This window comes from Pteronotus mesoamericanus, unplaced genomic scaffold, assembly GCF_021234165.1.
Source record: "Pteronotus mesoamericanus isolate MK-2021 breed Mesoamerican mustached bat unplaced genomic scaffold, CSHL_Meso_final scaffold_232, whole genome shotgun sequence".
In the NCBI taxonomy this organism is placed as follows: domain Eukaryota; kingdom Metazoa; phylum Chordata; class Mammalia; order Chiroptera; family Mormoopidae; genus Pteronotus; species Pteronotus mesoamericanus.
Genome location: NW_026555311.1, coordinates 25,363,443 through 25,388,677, shown reverse-complemented (window position 1 = coordinate 25,388,677; position 25,235 = coordinate 25,363,443). Strand labels below are relative to the sequence as shown.

At 36.0% G+C, this 25,235-nt stretch overlaps 1 protein-coding gene across 1 annotated transcript in view; it reads left to right on the top strand.

The window, feature by feature from the left end:
- Positions 1-25,235, top strand: part of PTPN13 (protein tyrosine phosphatase non-receptor type 13) — a 198,351-nt gene that overhangs the window by 136,045 nt on the left and 37,071 nt on the right. The window contains exons 21-31 of the mRNA XM_054591769.1: positions 7,853-7,942; positions 8,250-8,357; positions 8,527-8,658; positions 13,953-14,416; positions 15,431-15,562; positions 16,719-16,812; positions 20,266-20,351; positions 21,044-21,206; positions 22,863-23,077; positions 23,194-23,292; positions 24,453-24,817. Of these exons, the coding sequence (XP_054447744.1) occupies positions 7,853-7,942; positions 8,250-8,357; positions 8,527-8,658; positions 13,953-14,416; positions 15,431-15,562; positions 16,719-16,812; positions 20,266-20,351; positions 21,044-21,206; positions 22,863-23,077; positions 23,194-23,292; positions 24,453-24,817 (1,948 nt within the window). The remainder of the gene's footprint in view (positions 1-7,852; positions 7,943-8,249; positions 8,358-8,526; positions 8,659-13,952; positions 14,417-15,430; positions 15,563-16,718; positions 16,813-20,265; positions 20,352-21,043; positions 21,207-22,862; positions 23,078-23,193; positions 23,293-24,452; positions 24,818-25,235) is intronic.

Genomic DNA, 25,235 nt, shown 5'->3' with positions numbered 1-25,235 from the left:
GGGTTGATCTGCCTTCCTGTAGAGGTTTGCTTGATGTGTGCCTCAGTTGCTTTGCACACAAGGTACATGGTTTTTTCAAAATTATCTTTGAATCTTCCCAGTTAGGCCTGAGTTAGTACTCTGTTGAGAATTGAATTTTCACATAATAAAGCACGGCAAACGTGTTTTTCCTGATAAGGTAACCGATGATCAAAAAGTTAAGTACTTGCCCATGAGTCAAATGTATGGCCTCTTATTCTATTGTCAATGTTCTTCCTTACTAGTCAAGAGTATTAGAAGAAAATTAGATATCAGCATCAATTAATATTGATTTATTCATCACTTAATATAAAGACCAACAAATAAAATTTAATTTTAAACTTACGACTTTCAGAGACCTTTAAAGAAGGTGAAACTTGAAAAAGAAAATTAAAATGGCATGGATCTTCTAATTGCATGAAACAGATACAGAAAGGATTCCAATTTTTTATTGTAATTGTTTAAAAAGTTGCTTAATCTTTCAAAAAACACACTGTATTTCCTACTAAGAGTAAAAACAAAAATGTAGAACTTATGCAAGAATTATGTAAAAATGGTTTTTAGTGTTTCTCATTTTACTATAATTCAGGATTATACAATTGGAAAATAATTTTTATCTAGATTTTCCTGTTCAAACCACAAAAATGGGGTCAAACACTCTTAAAACAAAAAACAAAATGCACCCTGGCTGGTGTGGCTCAGTAGATTGAATGCCAACCTGCAAACCAAATATTCCCAGTCAGGGCACATGCCTGGGTTGCAGGCCAAGCCCCCAGGAGAGGGCACACAAGAGGCAACCATACATTGATGTTCTTTTTTCCCTCTCTCCCTCCCTCCCTATCTCTAAAAATAAATAAATAAAATCTTTTTTTAAAATGTAAAACACAAAACTGTCATGTGAAGTAGGTTATTCTGGTGCAGAGGAACTTAGTACAGACAGTAAAATAAGTTTTTTCTTCTAATATTAAATCTGGTTATTTTTATGGCCAATCTTTTTAAAATATATTTTATGGATTATGCTATTACAGCTGTCCCAACATTTGCCCCTTGGGCCCCCCCCCCACCTGGTACCTCCCATTCCCTCCAGGCACCCTCCACCCATTAGTTCATACCCATGGGCCATTCATATAAGTTCTTTGGCTACTCCATTTCTTACACTCTTCTTAACATCTCCCTGTCTGTTCTTTATGTACCAGGTTATACTTGATCCCTGAACCTTTTCCCCCATTCTACCTCTTCCCCCGCCCAGTTGATAAGCCTCCAAGTGATCTCCGTATCTATGACTGTGTTTCTGTTCTGCTTGTTTGCTTAGTTAGTTTTTTTAGATTCAGTTGTTGATAGTTGTGACTTTATTGCCATTTTAATGTTCAATGAAAGTTTTGATTTTTTTTTTCTTAAATAAGTCCCTTTAACATTTCATTTAATAATGGCTTGGTGATGATGAACTCCTTTAGCTTTACCTTACCTGGGAGGCACTTTTTCTGCCCTTCAATTCTAAATGATAGCTTTGCTGGATGGAGTGATCTAGGTTGTAGGTCCTTGCTTTTCATCGCTTTGAAGACCTCTTGTCCATCCCTTCTAGCCTGCAAAGTTTCTTTTGAGAAATCAGCTGACAATCTACAGGAACTCCTTTGTAGGTAACTATCTGCTTTTCTCTTGCTGCTTTTCAGATGCTCTCTTTATCTTTAACCTTTGGCATTTTAATTATGCCATGTCTTGGTGTGGTTCTCTTTGTGTCCATCTTGTTTGGGACTCTCTGTGCTTCCTGGACTTGTATGTTTATTTCCTTCACCAAATTAGAAAAGTTCTCCTTCATTATTTTTTCAAATAAGTTTTCAATTTCTTGCTCTTTTTCTTCTCCTTCTGGCACCCCAATGATGTGAATGTTGGTATGTTTGAAGATGTCCCAGAAGCTCCTTAGCCTATCCTTTTTTGGATTCTTTTTTCTTCTTGCAGTTCTGATTGAATTTTCTTTCTTCCTTGTGTTATAAATCATCAATTTGATTCTCAGACTCATCCACTCCACTATTAATTCCGTGTAATTTTCCTTATTTTACTTAGTGTAACCTGCATTTCTGCCTGGGTCTTTTTTATGCTGTTGAAGTACCCAGTGAGTTCCTTGAGCATCCTTATTACCGGCGTTTTGAACTCTGCATCTGATAGGTTACTTATTTCCATTTTGTTCAGTTCTTTTTCTGGAGTTTTGGTCTGTCCTTTCACTTGGGCCACATTTGTTTGACTCCTCATTTTGGCAGCCTCCCTGTGTTTGTTTCTATGTGTTAGGTAGAGCTTCCTTGATGCCCTCAGTGGTGTGGCCTACTGTAGAAAAGTGCACCAGTAAGTTGGGTGGAGTGGAGCCTTTGGTAATCTTTGGGCGGAGCAACCCATGTGAACCAAGTTGATGAAGTCTCAGATATGGTGTCATCACTCTGTGGCTCTGTATGGGGGAGGGCTCAGAAAAGGAACAGTGGCTGCTGCCTGACCTCTGGAGTTTTGTCTGGGAGGAAGCTCTCTCCTAGCACCCACCTTGATACCAGATACTTCACTTTCTCCCTGTATCACACTGGTGCCCTTCAAGCTGCTGCCCTGGTGCTACAGCCCAAAGGAAGTGAGTCTGCATAAGTCCTAAGTCTATTGTGGACACTTTAAGAGGAGGAGGCGCTTGAGAATCCCATAGCTGCTTCAGCTGCACCAACCCCTGCTGGTGTTTACAGCCAGAAGTTAATGGGGGCCTATTTTACAGGCATTGGAACCCTGGGCTGGGTGGTCTGATGTGTGGCCGGGTTCCCTTGCTCCTGGCATATCCCTCTCAATTTTTATCACCACACATGGGTGTGGGACCACCCATTCCACATCTCTGCATCTACACCCCTCCTACCCATCTGAATGAATGTGACTTCTTTAATTCCTTGGTTGTTGGACTTTCATACAGCTCGATTTTCTGATGATTCTGGGTGATAGTTGTTTTGTAGTTTAGTTGTAATTTTTGCTGTGGTTGTACAAGGAGGCAAGCCGTTTTTATCTACACCTCCATCTTCTTACGGTAAATATTTATTCCAAGTAATAAAATATTGTACAAACAAGTGAGATTGTAAAACATACTTTGTTTACTCAAATGTTGAGGAGCAATGTGATTTTAAATGCTGTTTTTTTCCACCTAAGGTTTAATTAGAATATATAAAAAGTTAAAAATTATAATAAAAAGTACAAAGTGCTCACAAAAGATTCAACAGATATGGGAATTAACCAGAAGTAAAAAATAAAATCAACTAAATTGAGGACCAAAAGGAACTTAAAAGTCTATCCAAACCAAGTCTTTGTATTTTATGGATGAGTTAAATGAGTCCCCAAGATGTTATATGGCCCCAAACAGTCAGATATTTAGTACTGGCAGAAATAAAACACCAAAGTTTCCATTATGATCCCCTTAACTACCACCAGAGCAGTTACTGTATTAGTAGTATAACAATGAAAAATACCTCTTTGTTTATACACCAGTATGGTGCTACTGACCCATCATCCCCAGGATTTGAAATGGGTTTTTCCCCCTAGGGTAAGTGATGGATTTATCCAGAGTCTTCTCTACCTGTAGTCCAGTTAAGCTTAGAATCAATGACATGGAGCTGCCCTATAATTGACCAGGGTCTATATCTATAACCAAGAAATTAGTTTCTCTTGCAAAAAAAATAGATGTTGACTCATACTTAGATTGATTAGGCAAGGTCGGACAAAAGTAGGTACAGCTGTGAGTATGCAAAACACTTTATTCTTGTATTACTTATTATTGTATTATTTTCCATACACACAATAGTAAAACTACTTTTGCCCCATCCTGTATGGCTTTGGCCTTATTAGAGATGATCTTACTAGAAAATTCAATTAATTTACTCATAGATAAATGTATTATTCGTATCTATGGTTACTCTAATTAGGGACTAGATGTCCACATGATCCTTATGAGAGAAGAGAAAGGCAGCATTGGAACAACAGTCTAATGCAGACACGGTATACATTTTGTCTCTAAATTATGCATCTATTAGATTTAGATATTTTCCAAGTACATTATTGAAAATGACACTGATAGTAACGTGGTAATACAGCAGGAAAAGTGGAAAAACACTCAGAGAAGTGGAAATTTCAAGTTGAGGCTCTTTTTTTACTTTAAAATATTTGCAGAATTTGCTGGATCATATAGCACATTAATTGAGAAAGGAAATTATTTTAAGGATTTAAAGATAAGTACTGTATTTTTCCATGTATAGCGCACACTTTTGTGCCCAAATTTTTGAGGGAAAATAAGCATGTGTGTTATACATGGGTAGTACCTGAAATACCTTTCATCTGTTCTTGTGTTTTGTAGTTATTTGTAACATAAAATTTCTTGTACCACAAATTTTTTTATGTTCAAAAATAAATGCTAAAATTCCTTAATAGTACAAAAAACAAGTATCTATATATAAATAAATAACTGAATTAAAAAAATTTTTTAAAAGATTTTTTTCCTGAAACTTTGGGCCAAAAACATGGGTGCACATTATACATGGAAGCACATTATACATGGCACAGTATGGTACTCCTTGAATATTACTGTTTGTTTCCATATAGTAATTAACTCAGAAATGCCTTGGTACTTGAAATATCTACCTTCAGTTTCAGAGATCCATAAATTCTATTCAGTCTTCATTGAAGTCTATAAATACCTTTAAATTTCATTGTCATGTATTATATACTCTCAGATTCTTCCTCCTCCCTCTTTCTTTAAACCAATGGAAAAATATTTGAAAATCTATGTGAGTAGAATACAAGGATAAATAAAAACTTGGCATGTGCACAGTACTACCTAGTAACATGTAGTTGCACACCAACATTTTTCCTTCCTTCTGCCCTCACGTTAACAAGTGAATAGCAAAGTTTCTGTTTCCAAGAGAACAGTCAGCTCCTCCCTACTCAAGTCTTATATTCGCCAAACTCATCAATGGCATTTCCCCAGAACTCTCCCTGCCTTCTTTCCATCTCAATTTTTGCTAATGCCTTAGTTTTTGCTGTAGAACCATCTCCATAATCCTTTTATTAAAATCTGACTCCATTTTCTTGACATCTTTATTTCTGGCAGGAAGAAGCCTCTACTTTCTTATAGGCCTTACTCATGCCTTTGTTTTGCAGCTGTTTCACTAACAGTCTGAACAACATTCTCTTTGTCAGTCAGGCTAGATCTTTGCTCTTGCACAGGTTTGGTCTGATTCAGCTCACATTTACTATGCTAGCGGCTTTCATGTACATTATCTCATTTTATGTTCTCAAATTGCCTAGTGAGGGACTTTGACAAGAAAATTGTTTGGTAAACATTTGAAGGATGAAAGAATAATTGAATAAATGAATACTCAAATCTCACTGGTGAGTCCTCGTATAATAGAGAGCTTAGGCATTGTTTCTTTATAAGAAACTAAGTATGCAAAAATAGTGCAGATTTAGTAAGGGGGGGGGCTGTGTGTGTCTGTGTGTAATCCAGTAATGTTTACCTAGGATATATCTTAACATACACACACTTACCAGCCAAATAAGCAATATTAATAACCAATCTTATTAGTGTGTATGTTGGAAAAGAAAATGGCATTTTTATTCTTTGAATTGATATCTCTGACTTTCTAGCACATACTCCTGAGGAACACTGAGAATATTTATCAGTTTTATAATTGAAGGCAAAAACACTCTATATAAAGTAAATGAACTTTGTCTTCACAATGGGCACAAAAGTTCCCATTTAAATACCTAATGTGACCTCACTCCCTTATTTGTTTTATTTTATTTTATGGGTTTCGTTCTGCTGTATTTTGTATTGATTCTAGCTGAAAATTAGAGTTAATTGTCTATTTTAGGATAAAAGCATCGTGGATGTTTAGATGATAATATTAAGCTAGGCATTAAGTAACTCAGAGTTTATACTTATACATATATACCTAATATGTATATTAAGGCTCTTCACAACATTGTTCAGTGATTAGGGGGAGGTATTTTAATAAGTTAGGAATACTCAATTACTGTTTATTCTTATTGGTTATAACTAAGTTTATAACTAAATTTTGGTCAAAGGACAACAAAACAGGGACATGTATACTACAGGGAGTTAGCAAATATGCACTGATGCTTGGTGTTTAAGGGACAAGGTTAATTTACTTCAGAGAGCAAATGATATTTTCTGAAATTAGAGGAATTTATTTTTAGAATATGAAGTATCAGATATATCATTTAAGCATTAATATATATATTGTACAGTAAACTTACTACTTGTTTATAACAGTACAATTTTAAACCATGGGTGAATCATATGTTGGAAGGTAATTTCTAATTTTTATAAAGCTCAAATATATTTAGGAACTGTGTAGAGATGAATTTGAAGATTTAGTTTACAAAAATATTCTTCTGAATGTGTTGAACTCACTTAGCACCACTACCACCACCACATACACAGATTCAGTTTGAACTATAAAATTATAATTGACATTAAGAAGGTATGTATTTGCTAGAGCTGCCATAACAAGGTCCCATAAATTAGGTGGCTTAAACAACAAATTTATTATCTAACAGTTCTGGACACTAGTAGTCTGAGATCAAAGTGTTAGCAACATTCATTTCTTCTAAGGTCTCTCTCCTTGGCTTGTAGGCGATGATCTTTTCTTTCTGTCTTCACATGTATGCACATGTCTTCACATGTCTGTATTCAGTTTCCCTCTTATAAAGACACAGGTTATATTGGAGTAAGGCCTGCCCTAAAGACCTCATTATAACTTAACTGAGTTATAACTTAACTTACCTGTTTTAAAAACCTGTCTGCAAATTGCTCAATTCTGAGGTGCTGGGTGTTTGGGCTTTAACATATAAATTGCGGGGTACATGGGAGAGAAGGGTCACAATTCAGCTCATAACAAGAAGAGGAGGGTGCGTGTGTTTCAAATTATTGGATTCCTAAGTAGATGATGAATTGTTATTAAAATGACAATTAAGTGACATTTGTTTAATTTAGGAGCTATTTATGAATGATTACCTGCTTAAACCAAGTGGAAATAAAAAGTTAATTGTAGTATTTAGCATTTATCAAGTACTGATGACATTTTGCTGGGCAGCGATACTAGTTGTGATTTTGAACCAGTCATGAATTGTTTATTCCTCATCCACAAAATATTGATTCAAAGTCTCTTTACCTACCTCATGAGATTGTTCCACAAATAAAATAAGAAATAAAGTTCTTGGAGAATGTAAATGTGCTAGCCAAGTCATTATTGAAATTTCTAAAAATAAATCATTTCATTGCTATTTAACTCCACAAATTACCATGAATATTTTACTCATAAACAAAAATGTCAACTGCTTATTAATTGTTACTTATTAATAGGAAATTCCATAGATATTGAGCATTGTCAAATTCAGGAAGTCAACAGTGATTGAGCATTGTCAAATTCAGGAAGTCAACAGCAGCAGAAAAGACATGGAGTCCGAAAACCTAGCTTTTAAGATTCAGTTCTTGCCAGTACTAGCTGAGTTAAGCCCACTCAAATTCTTTAACCTCTTATTTACTTCTGATTTATTTACTAATTTCTAACAAATAATTTATTTCACAGAGAATCATAAGGAATTAATGTGATAACATAGTCATTTTGTAAACTATGAATCTCAATCCAAACATAAGATGATGGCATTATATTATTTAAAATATAAATTTATAATGAATGAGCAATCTATTAATGAGCTTTGTTAACATTTAAGTTGGAACAAACAAACAGTCTTAATGCCTGAGCATGTTATGTTTATTTTCTCTTAAAATTAACATTTTCAATAGATGGACTACACAAACGATGGAGCATAGCATCTTCACCAGAAAGAGAGATCACCTTGGTGAACCTGAAAAAAGACGCAAAGTATGGCTTAGGTGAGTCACTGTGAAATTCTTAAAGCCCATAGTATAGAGTTGGCATAGAGGCACAACATACTTCTGATCAGGACACTGGCTGCCCACTCATAACACCTCACCCCACTTGCCCAGTCAGGAAATACCAAAGATGAAATGCTTACAAGCAATACCTTCACCAAATTTAGTGGTCCCATCTCACATACATGACCTATTAATCACATTTGCTTTGACAGTCTCCACATTTCTGTGCATCAGACCGGCTAATCGTTAGTCATTGAAAACAACCAGTATAATGAAGATCTTTTTAAAATGTGCTGTTTCACAGGATTTCAAATTATTGGTGGGGAGAAGATGGGAAGACTGGATCTAGGTGTATTTATTAGTTCAATTACTCCCGGAGGACCAGCTGACTTGGATGGAAGCTTAAAGCCAGGTACTTTACATTTAGGTAATTTCCTGAATATTTTACTGATTGGCACCAATTTACACAGATGTCAAAAGTGGAACTTGGGCAAAACAAAAATAATGAGAGGAGTGACATTTCCAATATTTAGAATGAATTTCTCTTTGTTATTGAAAATACTGGTTGTCTGTTTTTACAGGAGACCGTTTGATATCCGTAAATAGTGTGAGCTTAGAGGGGGTCAGCCACCATGCTGCAATTGAAATTTTGCAAAATGCACCTGAAGATGTGACACTTGTTATCTCTCAGCCAAAAGAAAAGCTATCTAAAGGTAATATAAATGTTGCTTAACTGTGTTCTGTTTCATTTTCTTAAGAACTTCAGTACTTTGGTCCAATAATTAGGTTTAAGTTCCTTATTTCCTTTCTGGAAATTTTAGACGTATAGTTCTGATTGCATTAATTTTATGGGTCACTATAACTTTTTGATTTATTCTAAGATTTTCTATCTCATTCCTCTTTAGTAATACAGTTGACCTTTGAACAACCCATGGGTTAGGGGCACCAACCACTCACACAATTTAAAATCCCTGTCTAACTTTTGACTCCCCAAAAATTTAAGTTGTCTCCCCTTAGAGGATTGATTCCAGAGCCCCCCATGGGTACCAAAATCCACAGATGCTCAAGTCCCTTTTATAATATGGCATAGATCAATGCATACAATCGGTCCTCCACATCTGCAAACTCCCAGTCATGGTCCAAAAATGGTACAAGTATTTATTGAAAAAAATTTCTGTGTAAGTGGACCCATGCAGTTCAAACCTGTGTTGTTCAAGGGTCAACTGTATCGGAATAAAAATGGGTTTGCTGTACAAAATTGATGGCACTTAAATACTGAATAAATTCTCCTGAGTACTTGGTGTTTTCCATCACTTAGGCCAAATCAGAAATGGAATTCTTTATCATTGCCTATGTAATACAAAACACAACAGATAGAAATATAATGTCTGTGAAATCCTGTTCTCAACCAGGTTATAGAAAGGAAAGGATAACAACATACTAAAAATTTCAAAACAATTATATGATTTTGTCTCAATCCCTGCCATTGGCATATTGTGGGAGAAAAACCACTTGATGAGGATCAGATAACTTAAGTTTGAGCCATGACTGAGCTACTTGTTAGCTGGATGACATGAGTCCTCTTGAGCCACAGTAGTTTTTGTCTTTAAAGAGGAGACAATCTCGGGCCTGCCTTGTCTGCCTGGCACAGAGTTATCATGAGGGTCAAACGGTACAGGGTGTCTATGAAAGAAGCACACACTGCACATGTTGTCCAGCCTAGCGCGATGCAGTGGGCAATGGGAAGGGCTAGAGTCTAGCATCCGATTCTGTCTACACCACTTAGCACTACATACCTGGAGTAAATGGCTTGAACTTGCTAAGCCTCACTGTGCTCCTATATCAAATGGTGAATATAAAAGTGCTTATCTTGTAGATTGTGAAAATTAAATAAGATAATGCATGTGAAGACTTGTCACATTGGTACATATTGAGCACTTAAATGTGGGTTTCAGCTGTCATTTTTAGCAATATTTTTCAAAAACATTAATATACTAGACACATGTAAATTTCTTGGATTCCAAAGATACTGGGAAATATAAAAAATAGTAATATATTAGCTGAAGATCAAGTGTAGATGCAGATGGCTGGGTTCTTCTTTTATTCACTAAATTTTACATGTCTGTTGTGGGTATGCATATAATATGTACATATATAAATAATATTTTCAGCACTTGTTTACTGTGGACACACAACAGGTAAAAAAAAAAAACCACCACTGCCCAAAAGAGCCTGTAATCTGATTGTAGTCTAAATCTCAAGCAAAGGAAGATGATTACAGTTGAAAATGTTGTTGCATATCTCTGAGTTTTAAGCCACCAAGACCCAAAAAAGCAGAACACTGGGTTCCATTACTCGCCATTATTCTGGCAAAAGAAACATGAATTCAGAAAAAACTCATTTTCTGCCTGAATTTCTGGACTCTCTATTCTGTTCCACTGATCTATGTGTCTGTTTTTAGGCCAGTACCACACTGTTTTGATTATGGTGGCCTTGTAATATAGTTTGATATCAGATATTGTGATCCCTCCTACGTTGTTCTCTCTAAAAATTGCTTCGGTTATTCAGGGTCTTTTGTCGTTCCATATAAATTTTTGAAATGTTTGTTCTGTATCTGTGAACTACATCATTGGTATTTTAATTGGGATTGAGTTGAATCTATAAATGGCTTTGGGTAGTATGGACATTTTGATGATGTTAATTCTTCCAGTCAATGAACATGGTATATGCTTCCATTTATTTGTGTCTTCCTTAATTTCTTTCTTCAGTGTTGTGTAGTTTTATGTGTACAGGTCTTTTACCTCCTTGGTTACGTTTATTCCTAGGTATTTTATTTTTCTTGTTGCTATAGCAAATGGGATTTTTTCCCTGATTTCTGATTCTGATATTTCATTGTTGGTGTACGAAACTACCTTCAATTTTTAAATATTGACTTTGTATCCTGCTGTTCTGCCAAATACACATATTATGTCAAGTAGTTTTTGGTGGCGTCTGTGGGGTTTTCTCTGTACACTATCACGTCATCTGCAAACAATGATAGTTTTACTTCCTCCTTTCCTATTTGGATGTCTTTTTTTTTTTTTTTCTTGTCCGATCACTGTAACTAGGACTTCCAATACTATGTTGAATAGAAATGGTGAAAGCAAACATCCTTGTCTTCTTCCCAAGCTTAGTGGGAAAGCTTTGTTTTTGCCCATTGAGTATGATGTTGGCTGTAGGTTTTTCATATATGGCCTTTATTATGTTGAGGTATGCCCCATTTATTCCCACTTTGCTGAGTGTTATTTATCACAAATGGGTGCTGTACCTTATCAAATGCATTTTCCACATCTATTGATGTGATCATGTGATTTTTTTCTTTCCTTTTTTTTAATGTGATGTTATGTTTATTGATTTGCAGATATTGAACCATCCTTGCATCCCTGGGATGAGTCCTAATTGATTGTGGTGGATGATCTTTTTAATGTATTGCTGCATAAGGTGTGCCAATATTTTGTTGAGGATTTTAGCATCTATACTCATCAGCGATGTTGGCCTGTAGTTTTCTTTCTTTGTTGTGTCTTTATCTGGTTTTGGGATTAGGATGACACTGGCCTCATAAAAAGAGTTTGGGAGTCTTCTCTCTTCTTGAATTTTCTGGAATAGTCTGAGAAGGACAGGAGTTAGCTATCCTCCTGTAAAACCATCCAGTCCAGGGCTTTTTTTGTGCCGGGAGTTTTTTGATTACTGCTTCCATTTCACCAGCTGTCAGACTTTCTGCTTCTTCTTGATTCAGTTTTGGAAGGTTATATTTTTCATGAAATTTGTCCATTTCATCAAGGTTTTCAAATTTCTTGGCATATAGTTCATAGCAATTTCTTGCAATCCTTTGTATTTCTGTGGTATCAGTTGTAATTTTTCCTCTTTCATTTCTGATATTATTTGGGTCCTCTCCCTTCATTTATTTATTTTTTTATTTTATTTTTTATTTTTATTTTTTGGTGAGTCTGCTTAAAGGCTTGTCAATTTTGTTTATCTTTTTTTTTAAGAACCAGCTCCTGAATTTGGTGATCCTTTGAATTGTTCTTTTTGTTTCTAAGTCATTCAGTTCTGCTCTGATCTTGATTATTTCCTTCCTTCTACTCATTCTAGGCTTCATTTGCTGTTTTTTCCTCCAGTTCTTGAAGCTGTAGGGTTAGGTCGTTTATTTGAAATGTTTCTATCTTTTTTAGGTAGGCCTTTATTGCTATGAACTTCCCTCTCAGGACTGCCTTCACTGTGTCCCTTAGGTTTTGGACTGTTGTGTGTTGATTTTCATTTGTTTCCAGAAACATTTTGATTTCTTCCTTGATCTCATTATTGACCCATTCATTGTTTAATAGCATGCTCTTCAGTCTCCATGAGTTTGAATGTTTTTCAGTTTTTTCCTTGAGATTGGTTTTTAGTTTCAAGCCCCTTGTGGTCCAAGAAAATGCTTGTTATTATTTCAATTTTCTTGAATTTGTTGAGGCTTGTTTTGTATCCTATCAACTGGTCTATTGTTGAAAATTTTCCATGTACATTTGAAAAAAATGTGTCCTTTGATTCTTTGGGATGAAAGGTTCTATATATGTCAGTTATGTGCATTCGATCTAATGCATCGTTCAGTTCCAGAATATCCTTGCTGATGTTTTGTTTGGAAGATCTATCCATTGTTGTCAGCAGAGTGTTAAAAACTCCTACTATCAGCGTATTACTGTGTATATCTTTCTTAAAGTCCTCCAAGATTTTCCTTATATATATGAGTTCTCCTATGTTGGGTGCTTATAGGTTTACAATGGTTATATCTTCTTGATGGATTCTTCCTTTGAGTATTATGAAGTGTCCTTCTGTGTGTCTTTTTATGGCCTTAGTTTTGAAGTCTGTTTTGTTTGATATTAGTATTGCTACCCCCACTTTTTTTCTTGTCCATTTGCTTGGAATATTTTTTTCCATCCCATTACTTTCATTCTGTGTAGATCTTTTGTTCTGAGGTGGGTCTCTTGTAGGCAGCATATGTGTGGGTCACGTTTTCTTACCCATTCAGCTACCCTATGTCTTTCAAGCACATTTAAATTTTTGACAAATGCTATCAGTTTGCCCAAGTTTTATCAGTTTATGGTCAACCAACTGGATAATGATAGTGTTCTTCACACCATCAGTGGTGTGAGAAATTATCGTTTCCATTCTTGTTAGGCAAAGAGGAAGAAAACTGCATTAAACTGCATATCCTTGGTCAACAAGGAGAATGTTTTTTCATATATTTATTAGTTATGAGGATTTTACTCCTAATTTCCAATTTACGTAGCATGCTCTTGTTCCAAAGGAGTTCTAGACTTTTTCTTATTGACTTAGAAACTCTGTGTATATTAAAGATACTAACTCTTTGATTATTTTTTTATTGTTCCAAATATTTTCTCTCTAGCTGCTCATTACTCTTTAGTTTTCCTTGACTTTGATTGCTACAGAAAACTTTTAGTTTCTTATAAATTTGCACCTGTAATTCTTTTGCAAATGTCCCATATGGTTGGTATCTTAGGAAAACCTTCTTAAGTTGCTTTTGTTAAGAACCATATATAGGAAATCTAGAGTTGTCTTTCTTGATGGTTATTTGGAGTCCAAGAAATGCAGTCGTGTGACTATATAAAATACTATTGAACAAACAAACAAAAAACCCTAAGGATTTTTGGAGACCCAAATTAGGGAATCAATAAATTCTTTGCAGAGGAGACTCACTTGAAATAGGTGGAAGTGGAGATTTAAGGTGAAGGGAGTACACATTTCAATAAAGTTTGCCTCAAGAATGACCAGAAGGAGGAGCAAAGCAAATAGAAAGCATCTGCAACATTTGTTGGGTTCTTGTCATGAAAATAGGCCCTGGGTCAGGTGTGGTGTATGTGATATCCTGTGTAAAATCCTCCCATCAATCATTAGGGAACATTGTGCAGGTGTGTAAGCACAGATATATGTCATTAACCCGTTATTTTCATTGATGGATTTTGACTTTCAGTGCCTTCTACCCCTGTGCACATCGCCAACGGCATGAAAAATTACATGAAGAAACCTTCCTACATGCCAGACAGTGCTGTAGATTCTCCCGAGGATCACCGCTGGCCACGTGGTACCCTGAGGCACATCTCAGAGAGCTCTTTTGGGCTGTCTGGAGGTCTGCGGGAAGGAAGCCTGAGTTCTCAAGATTCCAGGACTGAGAGTGCCAGCTTGTCCCAGAGCCAGGTCAATGGGTTCTTTGCGAGCCATGTAGGTGACCGAACCTGGCAAGAATCCCAGCATGGCAGCCCTTCCCCTTCTGTGATATCCAAAGCAACTGAAAAGAAAAGGACTTCTACTGACAGTAACCAAAGCAAAGCTAAAAAACCAGGCATTTCTGATGCAACAGATTACTCTGATCGTGGAGATTCAGACATGGATGAAGCCACTTACTCCAGCAGCCAGGATCATCAAACATCAAAAAAGGCATAGTTTAATTTGAATCTTTATTTTATATTTAGCAAAACAAACAGAAAATGTATTGTAGAGCAGGACAACCTGCTGTGAACTACTTACATTATTCTGGAAAGAAGGAATGATTTATATATTATGCTACTAACTGCTACTGCATTTGATGCTAACTTTCAGAGAAATTAGCAGCTTTGAATACTAACTCTAAAATGGCTATTATTCTGGGAACTTGTTACCTGATAACACAAAGGAATTTAATAATCAGAGTATGACTGTTTTCTCCAAGTTATTTATCTCTTGCATACTTCCTGTTAGAAGAGAATTTAATATCTGAAAAATAGTGTTCCTAAATAGTTCATGGAATGGCCAGTTGACTTTATTATAGATAACCTAAATCCTTCTGAAGTTTTGATGTGTAGCAGTAAGAACAACAACATAGAAAATTGCTCATTTCCTAGAAATGATATAAACTTAAACTTAACACTTACAAGCCAATTCAGAAAAGAACCTTAAGCCTTTTTTTTTTTTACTGAAAAACCAACATTCTTCATAAGAGGGTTGTGTCCTTATAAATGGGACTCAGCTATTGTGCCTATGTTTATATTGGATTTATAAACATAGAGTAAACACAAAGCCTACTCATCTTAAAATCTTCTAAATTAGAAGCTATTGCTTAATAGATATTGATTTTTAAAAGAAATGGGAATGCTTTTCAAAAAGCTTTGAACAAGGATTATGTAAAAGCCAGGTTTGACCTGGGTTCTGGGCTTCCCTCTGCCATGTCTGGCTGTTTGACCTGAAGCAAGCCCTTTAATCTCCAGACTTTCAATTTCCTCAAAACATAAAATATGAAGGCATTGAATTAGATGATCTAGAAGATCACTTCCAACCTTCATGATCTTTTAATCCACTCTACCCTTTAATATCTTGTTTTTTCTTAATCTTCCCCAAAAATACATATTGAATCTTCCAGTAGTAATTCATTTTGAGCCTAACAAGAAATCCTTTTGTTTGTTTTTCTTTGTTAAGGAATCTTCCTCCTCAGTGAATACATCCAACAAAATGAATTTTAAAACTTTTCCTTCATCACCTCCTAAACCTGGAGATACCTTTGAGGTTGAACTGACTAAAAATGATAACAGCTTGGGGATAAGTGTCACGGTACTGTTTGACAAGGTTTTCAAATGTTTTCTCTTCTCCATTTCCAGCAGCATATTGTATTCCAATTTATTAATTGAATTATTTTGCTTCAAAAAAGAAACTTGTCAAATACTTTCAAAATCAGAAATTGAACCATATCTTAAAACTTTTTGAAAAACTTGAGTGTGCTAGTCACTTTTTACTGTGGTTTAAAGAAATTAGACAAATGCTGCCTTTCCCCCCATAGATTTCATACTTGCTTAATCTGACGTAAAACTTGGAAAATATAAAATTAACAAGTATGCTCTGCAGACATTTAATAGCTTCTATATGAGCATGGAATAGTATGTTTTAACATAAATCATAAACAGTTCAAGTCTAATACATATGCCCTTTCTTTCTCTAATATATCTTAATTTGTAAACATGGTTAGTATTTTAAAATTAGAGGTTCCCAAGGAATATATATATTTTTAAGGTAGTTATAAATATGAGCATAGGCTATTTGCTAAAATTACTTTAGAATTCTTTTAATGAATATCCTATACCCTAAATGGTAACAGTATCACGATATTTAAAGGATATTGGTTATGAAACGCAGTTTAGAAACATTGTAGAAATTGAACTATTAGTATACCAATATCAAAAAGACATAACTGTGTAGAACTTATAAAAATATAACTTTTTCCTTTTGCACTTCTTTAGAATTTTATCGTCACTCATCTGCAATATAAGCAAACTTCTCTCAAAATCTTTCAAAATGAAAAAAAAATTTTTCCTTAATTCATGAGATTTGCTTTCAGATTAGCATATATGATCAGAAATGTTCTATTCCATATGCTATTTTTTCTATTAAGTTCTCACACTAATTTTACAAAGATGGATTGTGCTTTCTGATTGCTTATAATGCATGGTGTAGATTTACAAAGTAAAAATAATTCTTTATATTGTCAAGGTCTGTTATTTTCTGAATAAGGAGTTTTCCTAAAAAGTAACTACTTTAACATTTGGAAAACTTAGCTAGAAATATTCCTGGGGTTTGAAGTAATTGCATGTGCTGACATGCTGCAGCTGCTTTTGCTGATAAATTGAATGTGTTCTAGTTCTCTGATTTGAAAAATGGATTGCAAACCTTTTTGTATTACAAAATGTTATTTTATTTGTCCTTTTCTACTTAGGGAGGTGTGAATACCAGTGTCAGACATGGTGGCATTTATGTGAAAGCTGTTATTCCCAAGGGAGCAGCAGAGTTGGATGGTAGAATTCACAAAGGTAGAGTATTTGTGTGTGTATGGGAGTTATATATAGGACTATAGCTTCAATAATTAAATAAGAAATTAGAAAGTTGGTAAAAACCTTCAAATTATTCATAATATAAAATAAGAACATGCGCAATTATTTTAAGACTTCTGCATTAAAACACTACTTGATATCATTCCAAAACTGCTTCTCTCAAGCTCATTCTCTAGTATCAGAAACTATCTTGACAGTGTTTTAATTCATGTCTTGTACTTTCTAAGATGCAAATTACCAGAGAATGGGAGTGGGATAGTGCCCTTATAAAAACACTGACATCTACATTTCTAATAAGAACTAACTAGGTTAGTTCCCTCCATTTGCTCTACATTACATTTGTAGCTCAATTTATCTTTTACCATGATTTTTAAAAATTTCACAATATATACAATATCTTGTTCTGAAATGTACCTAAGATTAGACTTCCAATCAAAGTGGAGATGTAGGTAAACACTGCTTGCCACCTTACACAACCACAGCAAAAATTACAGATAGACTACAAAACAAATATCACCCAGAATAGTCAGAAAATCAAGTTGTATGGAAGTCCAACAACCAAGGAATTAAAGAAGCCACATTCATGTAGGCGGGTAGGAGAGGCAAACATGCAAAACAGCTGGTCCCACACCCATGTGTGGTGGATAAAAATTGGGAGGGACACCTTGGGAACGAGGGATTCCAGCCCCACACCAGACCACCCAGTCCAGTGTTCTGGCACTAGGAAGATAAGTCTCCATAACTTCTGACTGTAAAAACCAGTGGGGGCTACAGTGGTGGAAGAAACTGCAGGATTCTCAGAAGTCTCTTCTTAAAGGACCTACAACAGACTTAGGACTTATGCAGACTCACTGTCTCTGGGCTGCAGCACCAGGACAATAGCTGGAAGGGCACCAGTGACATACGGGGAGAAATTGAAGTGACTGGCATCAGGGCGAATGCTGGGAGACAGCTTCCTCCTGGACAAAACTCCAGAGGACAGACAGTGGCATTGTCCCCTCTCAGAGCCCCCCCACCAACTCACAGGGACACAAAGTAACAACATGGGTTGCCCTGCCCTGGCAATTACCTAAGGCTCCACCCCATCCAACTGTCTGGTGTGCTTTTCTATGATAGGCAACACTACTAAGACAGGAAGTCAAAGCAGCTCTACCTAATACATAGAAACAAATATGATGAGGTTGCCAAAGTGAGGAGACAAACAAATATGACCCAAATGAAAGAACAGCACAGATCTCCAGAAAAAGAACTAAACGAAATAGAGATAAGCAGTCTATCAGATGTAAAGTTCAAAACACGAATTATGACTTCTGGCCAAGATGGAGGTGTAGGTAGACATGCGTGCATCCTCGCACAACCAAAAGAAAGACAACAACAAATTTAAAAACAAAAAATAATCAGAACTGCTGGAAAATTGAACTGTGTGGAAGGAAGTCTGACAACCAAGGAGTTAACGAAGAAGCATTCATCCACACCAGTCGGGGCAGAGACGGGGAGCCAGGGCAGAGAGGATGTGCATCAAGGCGGCTACTGGAGGACCAAGGCAGGAGAGGTGGCAGCTGGCAGCCAGGCAGTCCCACATTTGTGTGCAGATAAACTGAGAGAACCAGCTGGGGAGCAAGACAGACCATGCAATCCAGGGTTCCAGTGCAGGAAAAGAAAACCTCAAAACCTTTAGCTGTAAAAACCAGTGGGGGATGCAGCAGCAGGAAAAACTCCCAGCCTCACAGGAGAGGTTGTTAGAGAGACTCACAGAGTCCTAGAATGTACACAGCCCCACCCACGTGGGAATCAGCACTAGAAGGGCCCAATTTGCTTGTGGGAAGCAGGGGAAGTGAATGAAAGCCGGCCGCAAGCCTGGCAAGCAGCATTGTTCCCTCTCGGACCCCTCCCGTACCTACACCATCACAGTGCAGAGACTGGGGTTGGCCCGCCCTGGTGAGTACCTAAGGCTCCACCCCTCCCAATGTAACAGGCGTGCTGAGACAAAGAAATATGGCCCAAATGAAAGAAGAGATCAAAGCTCCAAATACAGAACTAAGTGATGAAGAGATAGCCAACCTATCAGATACAGACTTCAAAACACTGGGAATCAGGATGTTCAGAGAAATGGTTGAGTATGGTCATAAAATGGAGGAAAAGTGAAGACTCTGCAAGGTGAAATAAAGAAAAATATGCAAGGAACCAAAAGTAAAGGGAAGAAAACCGGGACTCGAATCAGCGATTTGGAAAAGGAAGAGATAAACATTCAACCAGAACAGAATGAAGAAACAAGAATTCAAAAAAAAATGAGGAGTGGCTTAGGAACCTCTGGGACAACTTTAAATGTTCCACCATCCGAATCATAGGAGTGCCAGAAAGAGAAGAGGAAGAGCAAGAAATTGAAAACTTACTTGAAAAATCAATGAAGGAAAACTTCCCCAATCTGGCCAAGGAAACAGACTTCCAGGAGACCCAGGAAGCTCAGAGAGTTCCAACGAAGTTGGATCCACGGAAGCACACACCAAGGCACGTCGTAATTACATGACCCAAAATTAAAGATAAGGAGAGAATCTTAAAAGCACAAGAGAAAAGACAATTACCTACAAGGGAGTTCCTATAAGACTATCAGCTGATTTCTCAAAAGAAACCTTGCAGACAAGAAGGGGCTGGCAAGAAGTCTTCGAAGTGATGAAAAGCAAGGACCTACAATCTAGGTCACTCCATCCAGCAAAGCTATCATTTAGAATTGAAGGGCAGAAAAAGTGCTTCCCAGACAAAGTGAGGCTAAAGGAGTTCATCATTACCAGGCCACTCATATGAAATGTTAAAGGGACTTATTTAAGAAAAAGAAGATCAGAACTATGAATAGTAAAATGACAGTAAACTCACAACACCTGAACCTAAAAAAAAACTAAGCAAACAAGCAGAACAAAAACAGAGTCATAGATACAGAGATCATTTGGTGGGTTATCAGTTGGGGGAGGGGGGAATGTGGGGAAAAGTGCAGGGATTAAGTATAAACGGATAGGTACAGAATAGACAGGGGGATGTTAAGAACAGTATAAGTAATGAAGTAGCCAAAGAATTAGATGCATGACCCATGGACATGAACTAAGGGAAGGGACTGGTGGAGAGAATGGATATTCCAGAGGAGGAGGGGAGCTAGGAGGAAAGTTGGGACAACTATAATAGCGTAGTCAATAAAATATATTTGAAAAATAAATAATTAAAATAAAAATTTTACAAAAATATAAACTAAAATGTACCTAAAACTGGCCATAGAATTGGGAAATAAATTAAATACACATTAAAGAAACTATGCCACAGTGTTACCCAGAATTTGTCTGAGTCTCTCCTCAACAAATTAATACAAAATAAGACCATAGGGTAAGAAAGAACATGATTGTATTTTATGATTTGCTTCTTTCACAATGGCTTCCGAATTTATAGGTGATCGTGTCCTAGCTGTCAATGGAGTTAGCCTGGAGGGAGCTACCCATAAGCAAGCTGTGGAAACACTGAGAAATACAGGACAGGTAATAGATCATTATGCTAAATTTTTTCGTATACCTTAGAAGAACATAACAACATGTGAGATCTCCACATTTGTTAGTCAAGAAACCAAGCCTGATTTACACACACATCCTAGTCATTTTTTTCCTTCCAAAGAAAAAGTACTATGACAAAATTTTGTTTTTATTGTTGTTATTGTTTTGTACTAGGGAAACTGGCTTTCTATATCATTTTTAGCCCTACTATTACCAGAGAACTGACAGGAGGAATGGTGGAGATTGCATTTTTTTTCCATCAGCGTCTACAAATATCTAGTGATTTTAATTCTAGTCATTCTTTATCCCAAAGGCTAAATTCATTTTTGCTCAATTACATTATGAGTCACGGAGTTTACCACATTATTTATAATGGTCTATATATTATAGTACAGTGTTGATTTTATTCTAATACCTAAATTTTTTATAATATGTTTTTTATAATAGAATATTTTCTTTTTAATCATTTATCTTTTTATACTGAAAATAATACAAACTTGATTTTGAAATTTTTAATCCCTTGCGTTTGTCCCTCTTTTTTTTTTTTTCTACCTATATTTTGGTAGACTAGGTATTTACTTGAAATGACTTTATACCATCAATTATGTACAAAGTCCTGAAAATTTATCTACTTTTTTATAATTCTTTTTAGTTAATGAAGTGCTTTTTCATTTGTTCAGTTGGTCCATCTGTTGTTAGAAAAGGGACAGTCTCCAGCATCCAAAGAACACGTCCCTGTAACCTCACAGTGCACCCTTCTGGAATCAGATGGCCAAGGTCAAGTCCCAGAAAGAATGATGAAGAAAATGACTCCTGTCAAAGACTACAGCTTTGTTACTGAAGGTAACAAAAGTGGCCTTGGGACACTGCCATCTCAGCTTTCACTTATTCCTGGCTTATTCAAAATTTGAGATTTGCATAGTGGATCAAAATTCATGCCTCTAATTATTCTTGTCAAATGTAAATAATCTAATGCAGCATTACACTGAATTTTTTAAAAGATATTTTTGCAGCTTTTAGAGTCTGCAAGACTTTGGATAATGAAGTCATGCATGAAACATGTTATCATCGTATAATAGTGCCTGAAATAGTTGTAAAATTCAAAATCATATTTGGAAGGGAAAAAATACAAAAATGTATAAATGATTGCTGAAAATGGCTTCTAACACATTGAAACCTTGACTCTTACATTTTCTGTAGTTCCTTCCATTTAACTTCATGGACTTGTCAAGCTAACCCTGAGCTGAAATTAACCTAATAGATACCAGATACTGGTCTTTCTTATAAACTTTGACAGCCCTTGGACATACCACTAATTGATAGTAAAATAAGAAAATTAAGAATAGTTTAATAGTGAGTTTTTCCTGAGGCCAAATATATTCATAGTACAGAAGTCTTCTGTATTCTCAGATTCCATTTATCTTCCTTTTCAAGGACATAAATATCATTTACTTTATAAATAATGATGGTAATATATAGTGATTGTCTTTTATTTCAAGTTCTTATTTGATTACACAAATATCAGCAACTCTGAATTAGTCCCAAAGATAAGCCAGCTTATATTCTTCCTGTTTATGAAAGTAAAATTAGTATACCCAGTTAATCTCACTGCCCTATATTCTTTTTTTCTTCTATCATTCTTTTAAATATCTTTTTAAAAATTATTCTCTGGTTATGGTTTTAATTTTTTTTGTTGTTGATGAGAATTTTATCATAATATCATTGCAATTTACTGGATTATATTACACTGTACAAGAAAATTAGAAAACATTAGAATGCCACCTTTCCCATGCCCACCTCTAACGTTTGTTTTGCTCTTACTATTTGTCTCCCATGGTGTACTTGAATTCCTCTTATTCTTTTTCTCTCCTATATTTTTTCCTTCTTTTTGTGTCATTGTAATCTTTTATTTTTCAAATCTAATTATATGATATGAGATGGTGGTCATTCTTTTTTCAGCATTTTTTAAAATTTCATTTTATTTTTAGGCAGAGAGGAAGGGAGGGGGGAAAGAAAGGGAGAGAAAAATCAGTGTGTGGTTGCCTCTCGTGCACGCGCTACTGGGGACCTGGCCTGCAACACAGGCAAGTGCCCTGACTGGTATTCAAACCAGCGACCCTTTGGTTCACAGGCCAGCGCGCAGTCCACTGATCCACACCAGCCAGGGCTCATTCTACAGTCTAAAAACATGTGATTAAAGCTTAATTTCATTTTAGAATCTGATTTCAAAATCTTACTTTCTTTTCCAGCAGTTAGCCATGGAGCTTAGTTTATTAGGTTTAGTTTCTCATTGATAAAAGAGTATGAAATAGGATTTGATTATAAAATAATAGTTCAGTAAGTATATGTAAAACTGTAAATACGGTGGGAAAATGGGCTTTTAAAAATGTGTCTAAAAAGGATATAATGTTTGTATGTTCATATGTATGGATAGCATGTTAAGAATATCTAAATTATATATATATATATATGTTTTTTTTGTTGGTTTTTTTTTTGCAGAGAATACGTTTGAGGTAAAATTGTTTAAAAATAGCTCAGGCCTAGGGTTCAGTTTTTCTCGAGAAGATAATGTTATACCTGAACAAATGAATACCAGCATAGTAAGGGTTAAAAAGCTCTTTCCTGGACAGCCAGCAGCTGAAAGTGGAAAAATTGATGTGGGAGATGTTATCTTGAAAGTGAATGGAGCCTCTTTGAAAGGACTGTCTCAGCAGGTGAGCCCCCAGCATGTGAAGTGTATCATATAAATAGTGAGATTGATCGGCTTTTCAGAATGATTTGATTATGGTGGTTTAACTGTAGCTTCATTTGTCATTCATTGTACCCCCAGGAAGTTATATCTACTCTCAGAGGAACATCTCCAGAAGTATCCTTGCTTCTCTGTAGACCTCCACCTGGTGTGCTACCAGAAATCGACCCTGCTCTTTTGGTGAGACTTGTGAAAAGTCATTTATGTTTTTATAGAATATCAATTGAGTGATTAATTCAACTATAGTGATTTCATCATTGCATGATTTCCTGGGATTTATCCCAGTTACTTCAGCTAAGAGTATTATCTTGTGTGTATCGCTTAACCTCTGAGCACATTCTATATTTGTAATATAATTTAGTTCACCTTCTCTTCTCTCCCTTCCAGTCATAGAATTCCAGGATTCTAGAATTTTAAAAATGTGTTTTCTAAGCATAAGTAGAAACAGACATAAAATAATGGTTAGAAAAATCTTTTATGTCTTCACTGAACCAAAGTGGGAAATATGATGCTCTTTCTGAGCTAGAGAAAAATGAGAATTATTTAAGGTTTTTTACCTTTATTTTTAATAACTGAAATCACAGAGTAAGCAACATAGTTGTTCATTTCCCTTTCTTATGTCAAAGAATAGCTAAGGGATCCAAAATCTATTTTGATGATTATGTATAAATTGCATACCGCTGGGTCAGAATCCATACCTAGATGAACAATCATGCAAATGAAGAAAGATAGCTTTTGTCCTGTCTACTTAAAATAGTGTTCCATTACCAGTGAACACAACTCCTGGGTATGAAAGGCAGGAGTGTCTGGCCAGAGAAACATTAGCCCTTATATCAGGGGGTGTGAGGAAGGTGTTAGAAGGACATAAATATCAAAGTAACATTTCTCTAAGATTCATTATAAGTAGCATTTTAAGAGACTACATTGATTTGAGACACCACCTGGGAACTGGTGGAACTCTCTTGATGAGCATTTAAATTGGTACGATCTTTCTGGAAAGCAATCTGAAACTATTTAACAGGGTCTTTAAAAACATCCTATGTGCTGATTGTAGAAAATTCTATTTCCATTATATAGAAAATTACAAGGAAATACTGAGAAACTAAAGTGAAAATCTACATACAAAGAAGTTCTAGATTTCTATTAATGGTGTAAAGCTAGAAAAACTTTACACTAGGAGGATTCTGAAATAAATTAACAGTATAGCCATCTGTATGATTATTATACAGTTTTATGCAGTTGCTTTCAAAGCACATTTAAGAGCCTCAGAAAATACTCATAAAAACCTAAAGTTAACCTAAGTTGTCTCATTCTGATCTCTTTAAATGTGTCTATTACAGACTCCACTGCATTCTCCAGCGCAGGGACTTCCAAACAACAGTAAAGACCCTTCTCAGCCTGCGTGTGTGGGCCAAGGCACCAGCTCGGATGAAAATGAAATGTCTGACAAAACCAAGAAACAATGCACGTCCTCCTCCAGGAGAGACAGTTACAGTGACAGCAGCGGGAGTGGAGAAGAAGACTTAGTGAAAGCTCCCGCAAAGATGCCAAGTACGAGCTGGAATTCAGCTTTGCAGCAGACTGCAGGCAGCGTGGTATCACAGGCACAAAATCAACACGAAGTGACCAAAAGTCGAGAAGATACCAATTGCACCATGTTTTACTATCCTCAGACAACACCCAGTAAACCAGGGCTCGAGCACAGGTATTGTCAGTATTCTCATGCACAGCACTCAAAGCAGCTGGTTGTTGTCAGTAACAGGAGCAGCAACCCACATTTCTCTAAGAATGAAGTGTGTCTGTATGTGAACTTCTCAGTGATTAAGTAGATCATGACTCTATTGATGATCTAACTGTTGTAACTGACAGTTTTAGTCAGCAAACCAGTAAGCTCTTCAGCCATTCAACCTGAACCTTACTGTTCTCTTCAGCATATTTACTAAAAATTGGGGAAGTTGTATTTCACCATCATTCATTTTACTTAACAGAAAGAGAAGAAACCTGTTTAGACAGTGATAGGGTGGGAGAGTAGGGAACAGAAATATAAAGGGAAGTGGTATGGAGGAAAGGATAGAGAGTTTGCAAACGGTAGGATATAGAAGACTACAGGAAATGGGGAAAGA